This window comes from Thalassophryne amazonica, chromosome 12 (assembly GCF_902500255.1).
Source record: "Thalassophryne amazonica chromosome 12, fThaAma1.1, whole genome shotgun sequence".
NCBI lineage: Eukaryota > Metazoa > Chordata > Actinopteri > Batrachoidiformes > Batrachoididae > Thalassophryne > Thalassophryne amazonica.
In genome coordinates, this window is record NC_047114.1 from 101270481 (window position 1) to 101284658 (window position 14178).

Sequence of the window (14178 nt, forward strand, 5' to 3'; positions counted from 1 at the left end):
TCTGTCTGTGTGTGTCTGTCTGTCTGTCTGTGTGTCTGTCTGTCTGTGTGTCTGTGTGTCTGTCTGTGTGTGTCTGTCTGTCTGTCTGTCTGTCTGTGTGTCTGTCTGTCTGTGTGTCTGTCTGTCTGTCTGTGTGTCTGTCTGTCTGTGTGTCTGTCTGTCTGTGTGTGTCTGTGTCTGTATGTGTGTGTCTGTGTCTGTCTGTCTGTCTGTGTGTGTGTGTGTCTGTCTGTCTGTGTGTCTGTGTGTCTGTCTGTCTGTCTGTGTGTGTGTCTGTGTGTCTGTCTGTCTGTCTGTGTGTGTGTCTGTCTGTCTGTCTGTCTGTCTGTGTGTCTGTGTGTCTGTCTGTCTGTGTCTGTCTGTCTGTCTGTGTGTGTCTGTCTGTCTGTCTGTCTGTGTGTGTGTCTGTCTGTCTGTCTGTGTGTGTCTGTCTGTGTCTGTCTGTGTGTGTCTGTGTGTGTCTGTCTGTGTGTGTGTCTGTCTGTCTGTCTGTGTGTGTCTGTCTGTCTGTCTGTCTGTCTGTCGGTCTGTGTGTGGTATGTGTGTCTGTGGTGTGTCTGTCTGTCTGTGTGTGTGTCTGTCTTGTGTGTGTCCTGTCATGTGTGTCTGTATGTGTGTCTGTCTGCTGGTGTCTGTGTCTGGGTCTGTCTGTGTGTGTGTCTGTCTGTCTGTCTGTGTGTGTCTGTCTGTTCTGTGTCTGTCTGTGGGTGTGTCTGTCTGTGTGTGTGTCTGTCTGTCTGTCTGTCTGTCTGTCTGTCTGTGTGTGTGTCTGTGTGTGTGTCTGTCTGTGTGTGTGTCTGTCTGTGTGTGTGTCTGTCTGTGTGTGTGTCTGTGTCTGTCTGTGTGTGTGTGTGTGTGTCTGTCTGTCTGTGTCTGTCTGTGTGTCTGTGTGTGTGTCTGTCTGTCTGTGTGTGTGTGTGTGTGTGTGTGTTATTTGTGTGTCTGTCTGTCTGTCTGTGTGTGTGTGTCTCTGTGTGTGTGTGTGTGTCTGTCTGTCTGTCTGTCTGTCTGTGTGTGTGTGTGTGTGTGTGTGTGTCTGTCTGTGTCTGTCTGTGTGTGTGTGTCTGTGTGTGTGTGTCATATCTCTCAGACTGTGTCTTATTTTTTTTTTTTTTTCTCCGTCTCCCCCGTGAACGCGTTGGAGACAGGTTTCTGTTTAACGCAGAGTGACTCATCTTTCTCGACGATCTTTGTGAAGCTGCCGGGTGAGAATGTTGTGTCCATCCTCTTCCGCTCGCCACTGCTCAGAAGCTGCAGTGGTCTCTCTTGGCTGCGCCAAACCACCATTAAGATTTTTAATTTTCTGTGCGCATCCGCACTCTGGCCTCATCACCAAGAATAGATCACTACACCTAAAGTAGTCCCACAACAAATGAATAAATACACTGCAAAACTGACTTGTCGATGTATTAATTTGACAATGTTTTAAGTCACACAAATGGCAAAAATTTAAACTAAATCATGATTACTTACCCTCTCGGTGATGCATGCGTGTGACTTCGCATTATGTTGGATGTTGGCTTCTTGTTTACATCCATGGAACCTCAAAAGTAGTCCGGCAGCCTCCCCACAAGCCCATCTTGCAGTGATGACTGCACAACATAGTCAGAAGGTGCAGGCAGTGTGTGTTCTGTCTTGTTCCAATAATGATGATGACTTCAAAATAAAGGTTTTGAAAATGAATCCCAAAAGTTTTCATGATAAAGGATAGTAGAGAAGCTTGAATCTTCGACTGGACTGGGTTGCTTGACGCGAAAGAGACCAGATAGACAGGAGACGGAGACAAGAAGAGGAGGAGTGTCTCTCCCTTATTTAGCAGGAGTAGGGGAGAAACTACAGAGGATCTTCAGACAGCACAAAATCCCAGTTTACTTTAAACCGGTTAACACCTTGAGACAGAAATTAGTTCACCCTAAGGACAGGATCCCTAGTTACAAACAGAGCAATGCAGTGTATTCTATCAGACGTCAGGAAAACTGTAATGAACACTACATAGGTGAGACTAAGCAGCCGTTACACAAAAGGCTATACCAGCACCGCAGAGAGGGCGCCAGTGGACCTCAGTCTGCAGTTCATCTCCACCTTCAATCAATTCAATCAATTGTTTTTTTTATATATAGCGCCAAATCACAACAAACAGTTGCCCCAAGGCGCTTTATATTGTAAGGCAAGGCCATACAATAATTATGTAAAACCCCAACGGTCAAACGACCCCCTGTGAGCAAGCACTTGGCTACAGTGGGAAGGAAAAACTCCCTTTTAACAGGAAGAAACCTCAGCAGAACCAGGCTCAGGGAGGGGCAGTCTTCTGCTGGGACTGGTTGGGGCTGAGGGAGAGAACCAGGAAAAAGACATGCTGTGGAGGGGAGCAGAGATCGATCACTAATGATTAAATGCAGAGTGGTGCATACAGAGCAAAAAGAGAAAGAAACAGTGCATCATGGGAACCCCCCAGCAGTCTACGTCTATAGCAGCATAACTAAGGGATGGTTCAGGGTCACCTTAAAGACACTAACCACACGTTTGAAGACAAGGAAGTTAAAATATTAGCCAGAGAGAAGAAATGGTTTGAGAGAGGGGTCAAGGAGGCATTCTTTGTAAAACGTTTGAAACCCAGCCTTAACCGGGGAGGGGGTCTGAGACACACTTTATCCCCTGTTTACAATGGGGTACTCAGGTCAAAGGAGTTTCAGTCTTTTGTTCATGGTAATGAGTCATTCACGTCATCAAGGGAGCCATCAGAAAGGCATCCATCCCATCATTAGAGGGACAGCTGTCCTCTCATTAGGTGTGCTAACTAGAGCACAATAGCTGCTAATTAGAGCTATTGTTTAGTCACTAGCCTATAGCAGTCTGCCTCTCAGTAGGAGGGGTCTGGTTAGGTTTACAACTCCAGCTTTTGTTGGCTTCTGTTTTATTCTTCTCTACAAGAGTCAGACAGAAGTCAGACTTCCAGAGCAAGAATTTTAGCTGAGGAAGCTTCTGCGATTTGAAGCGAAACGTCCTCGCGCCAAGCAACCCAGTCCAGTTGAAGATTCAAGCTTCTCTACTATGGAAACCACCTGGACAACTGAGAGCCTACACAGAAACATAGAATGAATGAGTCCACCAATCAGTGTTAGTGGAGGCTCATTTACCCATAACCCCTTTGGCATCGGTCTGTGTTTGTTACAAAACTTCAGAATTAGTGCATTATTTAAAATTAAAAGATATGTGTTATATTTTCACTTTGTACAAATTGCATTGACATTAATGGAGTTATTCTATCCTGAATAATTTGATGATTTTTAAATCAAAACTGCTTTATTTTCCAAGACCTCTGCCTCACTGCGGCACGGCTATATTCGGTTAAGGAATAATGGCTTGTTTTGTGTGTGTAGAGTTGAGCTTCGCTGCTCCTCTCAACTGTTCAGTACTGCAAGCTATGTAGTAAACAGGAGCTTCCAGCAGGGGGCAGGGTGCACAAAGACAAAAGTGCTGATTCATTGTTCGGTCTGTGGTCGCCTTTGATACTACCAGAAGCGATTGTGGTGTTAAAACTCAAAATCAGCTTGTTAGTAGTTGTAAGTTAAAGACACTAACCACACGTTTGAAGACAAGGAAGTTAAAATATTAGCCAGAGAGAAGAAATGGTTTGAGAGAGGGGTCAAGGAGGCATTCTTTGTAAAACTTTGAAACCCAGCCTTAACCGGGGAGGGGGTCTGAGACACACTTTATCCCCTGTTTACAATTGGGTACTCAGGTCAAAGCAGCTTCAGTCTTTTATTCATGGTAATGAGTCATTCACGTCATCAGCAGAGTCGTCAAGGGAGCCACAGCTGCCCTGTCATTAGGAGGGTGCTAACTAGAGCACAATAGGTTCTAATTAGAGCTGTTGTTTAGTCACCAGCCTTAGCAGTCTGCCTCTCGGTAGGAGGGGTCTGGTTAGGTTTAAAACTCCAGCTTTTGTGACTTCGGATCATTCTTCTCGACAAGAGTCAAGACGGAAGTCAGACCACCAGAGCAAGAATTTTAGCTGAGGAAGCTTCTGCGATTTGAAGCGAAACGTCCTCGCGTCAAGCAACCCAGTCCAGTCGAAGATTCAAGCTTCTCTACTATGGAAACCACCTGGACAACTGAGAGCCTACACAGAAACAATGATAAAGGATGCACATCCACATGTCATGTGCAAGACATAAATGAAAGCTGATATGAGGCCAATCTGACAAACAGTCAGAGAGATGATTTATACAAGCAAAGCGCTGGGCAGTGGCATGGAGCTCACTCATGGTAGGAGTCTTAAACAGGAAGTGCCAAATTTTTAATCCGCAGTAAAACAGGAAATGTTCAAATGTCAAACACTTCCTGGATTGACAGGCGAGATGCCACGGAATCTCACGGGAACTCATTGGCAAGCTCACAGTCAAACAGGAAGTGCAGAATTCTCAGTCACAATGAGACAGGAAATGTTGAACACTTCCTGGCATGGGTGGAGCTGGACCGGAGGCCAGGGTTTCACTGGCCTCTCCTGAAATCTGATTGGACACAGATGATTGACATGTCACAGCACCACACGTCTGGTTGAAAGAGCTGCATTTTGAAATCAGTGAGTCACATTGACTGCTAGGTTCCTCCTGTCCATTACTTGGTGCTGTGTACCACAAAAAGTTCTAATCCACATTAGTAGAAAGAATGCTTGCTTCAGATTTGACCTGAACACATCGTTTGAACTATGGACTTCTAATCACACCAAACTTATATCGGTGAGCAAACGACCGTATTTTATGTCAGAAATGAGGTCCAGGTTGTTAAAAGCAGCATTTCTCCTTTAATTCTGGTTGCCTCATATACACATGTTTAAGCTAACAGACAGCAGTTGGTTCATGCTCTGTTGGCTTATTAGTGCAGCAGATAACTGAAACAGTCCTTCAAATGGTGATACAAGCATCAAATTCTGCACAAATACACCTTAGACACTACACTTAAAAAAAAAAAATGACTCGCCACTTGAATTTTCAATAGGCGGCCAGGTAGGGGTCAATTGAAGAATTACACAGGGGTCAAAATTAAAAAAATGAAAGTGAAAACTACATCACGTTACTTGTCTGATTATAAAGATTCCAAACAATCTGTGACTGAATGTTCTGGAGTTTTGGGGTAAAAACAGCAAGAATGGTGACAAAGGTTAATTTCAGTTTGTACAGGGGTCAAAAGGTAAAGAGTTGCTCTCATTTTGGTTAAAAGTGATGTAAATTATTAGTTGAGCTAATACGTAGGATAATAAATGGAATAGTTTTGACAGTGTTGAATGCTTGATCTCCAAAGTAAAGGTCAAACAAGGTCAATGTCCATTGGACATTGGTCATAGGTATTAAAGGCACTGCGCTGCGGTGGTTTGAATCATATTTGTCTAATAGATTACAGTTTGTTCATGTAAATGGGGAATCTTCTTCACAGACTAAAGTTAATTATGGAGTTCCACAAGGTTCTGTGCTAGGACCAATTTTATTCACTTTATACATGCTTCCCTTAGGCAGTATTATTAGACGGTATTGCTTAAATTTTCATTGTTATGCAGATGATACCCAGCTTTATCTATCCATGAAGCCAGAGGATACACACCAATTAGCTAAACTGCAGGATTGTCTTACAGACATAAAGACATGGATGACCTCTAATTTCCTGCTTTTAAACTCAGATAAAACTGAAGTTATTGTACTTGGCCCCACAAATCTTAGAAACATGGTGTCTAACCAGATCCTTACTCTGGATGGCATTTCCCTGATCTCTAGTAATACTGTGAGAAATCTTGGAGTCATTTTTGATCAGGATATGTCATTCAAAGCGCATATTAAACAAATATGTAGGACTGCCTTTTTGCATTTACGCAATATCTCTAAAATCAGAAAGGTCTTGTCTCAGAGTGATGCTGAAAAACTAATTCATGCATTTATTTCCTCTAGGCTGGACTATTGTAATTCATTATTATCAGGTTGTCCTAAAAGTTCCCTAAAAAGCCTTCAGTTGGTTCAGAATGCTGCAGCTAGAGTACTGACGGGGACTAGCAGGAGAGAGCATATCTCACCCGTGTTGGCCTCTCTTCATTGGCTTCCTGTTAATTCTAGAATAGAATTTAAAATTCTTCTTCTTACTTATAAGGTTTTGAATAATCAGGTCCCATCTTATCTTAGGGACCTCGTAGTACCATATTACCCCATTAGAGCGCTTCGCTCTCAGACTGCGGGCTTACTTGTAGTTCCTAGGGTTTGTAAGAGTAGAATGGGAGGCAGAGCCTTCAGCTTTCAGGCTCCTCTCCTGTGGAACCAGCTCTCAATTCAGATCAGGGAGACAGACACCCTCTCTACTTTTAGGATTAGGCTTAAAACTTTCCTTTTCGCTAAAGCTTATAGTTAGGGCTGGATCGGGTGACCCTGGACCATCCCTTGGTTATGCTGCTTTAGACGTAGATTGTGGGGGGGGTTCCCATGATGCACTGAGTGTTTCTTTCTCTTTTTGCTCCGTATGCATCACTCTGCATTTAATCATTAGTGATTGATCTCTGCTCCCCTCCACAGCATGTCTTTTTCCTGTTTTTTTCCCTCAGCCCCAACCAGTCCCAGCAGAAGACTGCCCCTCCCTGAGCGTTGTTCTGCTGGAGGTTTCTTCCTGTTAAAAGGGAGTTTTTCCTTCCCACTGTGGCCAAGTGTTTGCTCATAGGGGGTCGTTTTGACCGTTGGGGTTTTTCATAATTATTGTATGGCCTTGCCTTACAATATAAAGTGCCTTGGGGCAACTGTTTGTTGTGATTTGGCGCTATATAAGAAAAAAAGTTGAAGTTGAGTTGGATTCTATGGCATGTTACATATGTTACCCTGTAACATGAAATTAGCATGACACATGATGCAAACTGTTACTTTTTAAAACCTGATTAACTCAACCTTTAATTTGCATCATTTTTTTCTGCTGCACTATATATGAGATGTAAGATGTTGCTCCTCACTGTTTCTCAGTTGTCCTCAAAAGTATTTGAACACTTGGTATTTCACACATTTTAATTTGTTTATTCCATTTCAAACACATTTTTTCTAAAATTATCTTCCTTAACTCAAACTGAAAGCAAATCTCTACAACTTGATATAAATGAATTAAAAATCTAAAGTCCATCTTCCTGATGAAGTGGTGTAGAGGAGGATTTTCTTCAAAAGACTACAAAAGACTACAGCTACAATTAGAAAATACATTTGAGATGAAAGACTAGATTTGATGTTTTGGTTAAAGAAACGTTTGTATTTCTTCGTAACTGATGTAAATAAAGTCCAAGACATATTCAGTGACTTGGAAATGTTCATGTTTCATCCTCTGACTTGTCTGAAGAAAACTGCCAATAAAGCTGATTATTATTTACAGGTTTTATCAAGTTTTAGAGATTTCCTTTCAGTTTGAGTTTGAGGAAGATAATTTTAGACATTTTTATTCTTTTGTATTTCTAGTATTTAAAATGGCATAAACAAATTAAAATGTGTGAAATTCCAAGTGTTCCAATACTTTTGGAGGGCACAGTATCCAGATGGAAGTGCCAAAGTTTTTTGCCATGCTAATGCTCTCCAGCAGCATTTACTGAAAAAAAGTCTGAAGGACCTAAATGACATGGTGAGATGCTGAAGAGCTTTGCTCTTCAAGTCTGCGACATACACACTTATTTAATGATTCAATAATACGTGAGTGAAAAGTTTTATTTTCACAATTATTCACAACGAGGAGAATAAATATTTGACAAATATCTGTGCAGAACGAAAGAAACACTTGCTGAGTTTCATGTTTTGTGTCTGAAGCTTTTAATTAAAACAAATAAAAACAATTTAATATTAAAAACTGAAATTCATTGTGAGCTGAGTTAAGGACAAAAAACTTTCGCCAGATGAGTTCAAAAGGTTGTCTGAGGTCATTTTTCTGCAGAAAAGGTTGCAAACTGACAAACTGAAGCTAAAGGAAAGGAGGAAATGTTTTTTTATGTTTTTTTTAACAAAAAAAAAACAAAAAAAAAATTTTAAGAATCAAAGCAAAAAAACACCTAAAAACAGACAAAATGTTTAAAAAATAACATTTAAGCAACAACAACACAAAAAACACCTCAAACAAACATTCAAAATGGAAAAACTGAACTCAAAGGTAAAGCTCAGAGAGAAGACGATGCCTTAGAAATGTTCGGTTGTTCCAAAATGTGAAATGTTCCAAATAGGCAGAGCAACGTGTGCCGGCAGAAGCTTCGTCGCGCGACTGCCTCCGAGCTCCAGAAGCTGATGTTGGGTCTGTTGTGGCGCCACGCGGCGCTCGTTAAATAATAACACACTTCACTCTGTGCATGTGCTCGTCAGGAGATTCTCCGTTCGCTCCCTGCTGTCTGTTCTTTGACATTTCAAGAGCTCAAATGGTTTGTTGGTTTTTTAGAAGAAGAAACGTGATCACCTCTGCGCCGACATGCGACGTACAGTCGTGACGCCACGTGTTGTTGTGAATGTTGTCAGACTCCCAGCAGGATTCCAGAGAACAGCGACCCCTGCAGGATGCTGATGGCCGAGCCGGTGGCGTTGTCCACAAACACTGATACGTATTCGCCTGCCTGCAACCACAGAAAGTCTTTTTAACCGTTGAATAACCTGATCTGCTTCATCAATATACACCTACAGGGGGCGACACTGTAAAGGTTCCACTGATGGCGTTAGCTTGGCTCACTCAAAACAAGCTGCTTTAAACTTGTTTAGGAACCTTTAATGTGTTCATCCATAGGCCGTTTGTAATTTTACTGAATGATTTAATTGCAGAGGTGTGGCATTTGGGTTTGAGCATGAACTCTGTAAAAGAAGAAAACTGTTGCAGAGCTCCTGGCCCCGCCCCTCTGAGGGGGCATCACAATGTACGTTGTTGGTTGTGTGATGGGCCCTAAGTGTTTAGAAGATGACTGAGCCTTAATGATCATCCCACTGCAAAGATGCAAAGCAAAAATATGAGACAAAAGATCATTCAAGGCTGAAAAATGCTACCTGCAGATACAACGTTCCACTGACTAAGATGGTGAAGGATCCGCCAGCAGCCATCACTGCCGTCACCGACTCCACCGAGCTGACCGCCAACAGGGAAATACATAAACAAAAAGTCAGAAAAGAAACTCTGAGGAATTTTAATGAGCAAAATGCAAATGCACATAAACGGAAAAATTAACGAGCAAATATATACAAGATATTTTAATTAGCAAATACGTAAATATACATAAAAGCAGTGGTGGGCACAGCTAACCAAAAAGTTAGCTTCGATAACAGCTAATTAGCAAACTGAAAAGTTATCTTTTCTAAAGCCAAACCGATAAACCACCCAAAAATTTATTGGAAGCTACAGCTAACCGATGATTTTCAAAATTGAGTTTTAACACCACGATCACAAACCCAAACAAGGGCTCACCACTTCTGTCTTTGTGCGCTGTGCCCCCTGCTGGAGGTTTATTACATATTTTGCAGCAGTGAAGCAGTTGAGAAACATCAAGCTCAATTCCACCGCAGCGAAAGGAGCTTGACCACCAGGTTGTTATTCCTTAACTGCCTACAGCAGTTCAGCCGTAAGGCAGAGGTCTTGAAAACTAAAGCAGTTTTGACTTATGGAACAACTTATGGACTTATGTAATACACACAGATGCCAAAGGAATTATGGGTAAAATGAGTCTCCGCTAACACTGACTGGATGACTCATTCATTCTATGTAAAAACAAACAAGTTAATGTGAGGTGTGTGTTGGTTTACATATAAATGTGCTTTTGTAAAATATGCCATTTTTTTTCATATGTAAATAAAAAAAGCCATTTGCAAAGGCCAAAAGTCAAGTTGTGATTAGACAACCTTCTGACACAACCGGGCTCAAAATGCATAGAACACTGCCATCTACTGTCGCCCAGATGCTCAGACCCTAACCCATAATCCTTTGCGCACCAGAGAGTTGCTGCGGTTTAAACAGCACAGAGAGAAAACACGACAACAACTGTAAATGAACATTATACAAACAAATGTACATTTTTATTTCTTTTCATCAGCTGCAGCAAGAGACTGCAACAACTCTCTGGCACTCACAAAGGATTATGAGATATCTCAATACTTAGGGCGAATACTGCCATGAACACTACTGGCCAATACATGGCAGTAGAGACCATGAAAACTTGCCAAAACAAATATTCCAAATAAATAGCGAAACATATTCTGGACCACAACTCACTCCGCATTCTTTACTGCTCACTGGTTTTACCATATTTACAGTACTGTGCAGAGGTATGGGGTAATACTTATAAAGGTACAACACAATCACTATCAGTAATGCAGAAAAGAGCTATAAGAATTATTCATAATACTGGCTATAGAGATCATACAAATCCACTATTTTTACAATCCAAATTCTTAAAATTCACAGACTTGGTTCATTTTCAAACAGTACAAATTGTGTATAAAGCAATAAACAATTTACTTCCAGCAAATATTAAAATATGTTTTTTAACAGATCAGGGGATTACAGTCTGAGGGGGAAATTTAATTTAAAGCATCAGTGGGCACGAACAACATTAAAAGGTTTCTGTATTTCTGTCTGTGGGGTGAGGATGTGGAACAGATTGGGAGTGGGGCTCAAGCAATGTCCAAGCATGAACCAGTTCAAACAGCGGTACAAAAATATGTTTTTTTCTGGGTATAGGGAGGAGGAAGGGTAATGAGGGTTAGGGTGTTTTTGTTTTTTGCTTCGGCTTGTAAATATATAGTATTTTGTATGTAAGTAGGTATGTGTAGGTGTATATTTATGTTTGTGTATATATATGTGTATATATGTATATGTGTATATATGTGTATGTATGTTGATGTGTGTGTGTATATATATGTATATATATATATATATATATATATTGATATCGGTTTAGGTGTGTAGGAATCTATGTGTATATGTGGCAAAGGGTATTACTGGTTGTGGGGAAGAAGGGGTAGAGATAAATAAGCTGATGCTTCACCCTACCCCTTTTCGGACATGTTGGGTACACAGTAGGAACTTTTTTGTTGTTGTCTTTACTGATCTATCTTGTAATTGTTGTTGTATCAAATGTTCGAAATAAACAGTTTTCATTCATTCATTCAAATAATCCATCTCTGCTACATTTAATCTGCGTGGAATTTAATAAACACAAACCAAATTTCAGACAACTTATATATATTACTCTGGAACAAAGACGACAAACAGTGTTGTAAAGGACAATAAGCAGGATGTTAAAGAGCAAACAGGAAGTGATTGCAGCTCACAGTGATTCCAACTGAAAATAATGGAGAAGCAACCTGAGCTTCTTCTGGCATTTTTACATAAAACAAACAATAATGTCTATAAAACCAGAAAATATATTCACGAGAGTTTTAGGCACAATATACAAAGAGTTTAATGCTGTTGTCTGTGTGGAGCCTGATCAGAGTGTCGCAAATGCATTTCTCCTCTCGTGAACTTTTACAGAACCCATAATGCACTGCGGAGTGGAGACATACCATGTCCACAGTAAAACCTTTAAAAATTAGTTCAATACTTTAAAACTAAAACATATAGCTGATATTTTCACTTTATACAACTGCAGACGTGACGTTAATTTAAATAATTTAATAATAATATAATATATAATAATAAATTAGTTTGGTTAAAATTTAAACCATAAGTTAAAACTGTATGCCTCTGGATGATGTGGGTGATATTGCCCGTTAGTAGGGTGTCAAATGATTTTTTTTTTTGTCTGTTTTTTTTGTTGTTGTTGTTTTCATGTTGGTTCTTTTCTGTGACCAGCTCTCTTCTCATTGCAGAGGATAGAGCGGTTTCTCCTGAAACCAGCTCTCCTCTGTCTGTAGAGAACAGAACTGTACGTCTACTACAAAACATTTAACAGGTAGGCTCTAAAATTTTTGATATCAGGCTTTAAAAATAATTAATAACTGCTAAAGCTTTATTCACTAAGCCTGCAATAATATGTTAGCGGGCTAAAAATGATCAGAAGATAATTGATCCGATGATGGTTTTCAAAGTTATCTGAAAAGTTAATCTGATAATGAAAACATTAGCTTTGATAATTAGCGGATAGGTGGAACTGTGCACACCACTGCATAATAGATTTTAAAGAACTAAGACATAAATACACTTTAAGCAGCAAAATACATAAATATCCACAGAAGACATTTAGGAGCAAATACATAAACATACTTACCCCTCCATAAAGACCCTCCATGAGCAAACGCTAAAATATTCTTTTATGACTTTGACACTCTCAGGTAGACATCAATCATGTAAAGAAATGTGATGAACTCTGATCAAACCTGATCTGTTCTGACTGGCAGATTATTTTTGGCAAATTTATCCTCAAGACTAATTATTTGTTCTTTGAGTGACATCAAAATCTATAGAATATAACAATGGAATTAAACGTACGACTCTGGTTCAGAAGTGATGATTTTGATATCAGTATATTGGAAATAATTGTGTTTTATTTACTTCATGTGTTTTTGTTTTTGTTTTGTTTTGTCTTTTGACCAAATTCAAACAAAACCAGATCATTAACTGCATGAACCTAAGAGCTAGTGTTCACCTGTGTGAGTCACATGAGTTGAGGTCAGAGGTCAGATACTCACAGGTTAGTCTGACACAGGGAATCGATGCAGATGGCTGCTTTGATCCCGTCTCTGATCCGGACCTGAACTCTGTCCCCACATGCTGACACAAAAACACACAGACAACTTACTGACAACAGCCGACCAAAGCAAATGTGGATTAAAGACAGGGTCATGGTGCTGTGCCGGGACTCCTGTGGTTCTCTCTGACCTCCCTTATGACTTCAAACTAACACTTCCCACAAAAACCTAATACAGAATTCTTCATTCAAACTGATGACGCCAAGGGGGAGCGAGTTAGCCTGAAAGCAGCACCGCAACAAGCTGAGGTTGATCTTTTAGTTAGGTTTTTAGGTAGTTCTTTTAGCTTATAGTTAGGGCTGGATCAGGTGACCCTGAACCATCCCTTAGTTATGCTGCTATAGACTTAGACTGCTGGGGGGTTCCCATGATGCACTGAGTGTTTCTTTCTCTTTTTGCTCTGTATGCACCACTCTGCATTTAATCATTAGTGATTGATCTCTGCTCCCCTCCACAGCATGTCTTTTTCCTGGTTCTCTCCCTCAGCCCCAACCAGTCCCAGCAGAAGACTGCCCCTCCCTGAGCCTGGTTCTGCTGGAGGTTTCTTCCTGTTAAAAGGGAGTTTTTCCTTCCCACTGTAGCCAAGTGCTTGCTCACAGGGGGTCGTTTTGACCGTTGGGGTTTTACATAATTATTGTATGGCCTTGCCTTACAATATAAAGCGCCTTGGGGCAACTGTTTGTTGTGATTTGGCGCTATATAAAAAAAATTGATTTGATTTGATTTGTTCGACATGTGATACTCTTATTTAGTTATGAAAAAAAGACTCTCCAAAAACACCTGATAGTAAAAAATGACCTGGTAGTAAAACCCTCCATAGAGACATGGTAGTAAGAAAAAGACCTGGTGGTAAAAGAAACACACTCGGTAGTAAAAAAAAAAAAAAAAAAAGGGAAAAAGACTCGCGATAGAGACCTGGTAGTTTAAAAAAAAGACCCTCCAAAAAGACTCGGTAGTTTAAAAAAGACCCTCCAAAGAGACCTGATGATAAAAAAAAGACCCTGAGACCTGGTAGTAAAAAAGACCCTCCATAGAGACATGGTAGTAAAAAAAAAGACCCTCTATAACAGTGGTGGGCAATTAATTTCTACAAGGGGCCACATAGGGAACCTGAATTATGTCCAAGGGCCAAACCATCGATAACTTGGCTGTCTCCCATTACAAATTTTACAAAAAAATTACCTATTTAACAGCTTTTGTAGGTCATTTTTATTATTGTAATAATATGTAAATATTTAAATATACCTAAATAAACCTCTCTAATGATTTGCAACACACAAGCTTGACATTTTTAATATATGTAACAATAATCACAGACCTCATGAGGGCCGGACAGAGACATGCAAAGGGCCGCATGTGGCCCCCGGGCCGCAGTTTGCCCAGGTCTGCTCTATAAAGACCTGGTAGTAAAAAAAAAGACCCTCCATAGAGACCTGGTAGTAAAAAAAAAAAACCTCTATAG

At 40.4% G+C, this 14178-nt stretch overlaps 1 protein-coding gene across 2 annotated transcripts in view; it reads right to left on the minus strand.

Moving 5' to 3' along the window:
• Positions 1-7688: 7688 nt before the first annotated feature.
• Positions 7689-14178, minus strand: part of si:ch1073-184j22.1 (erythroferrone) — a 34635-nt gene continuing 28145 nt past the window's right edge. The window contains exons 7-9 of one of the 2 annotated variants that reach the window (XM_034183753.1): positions 12657-12738; positions 9021-9099; positions 7689-8599 (exon numbers count right to left, since the gene is read on the minus strand). In XM_034183753.1, the coding sequence (XP_034039644.1) occupies positions 8501-8599; positions 9021-9099; positions 12657-12738 (260 nt within the window). In that variant the 3' untranslated portion in view covers positions 7689-8500. The remainder of the gene's footprint in view (positions 8600-9020; positions 9100-12656; positions 12739-14178) is intronic. The other variant, XR_004564204.1, reaches the window with a different exon arrangement.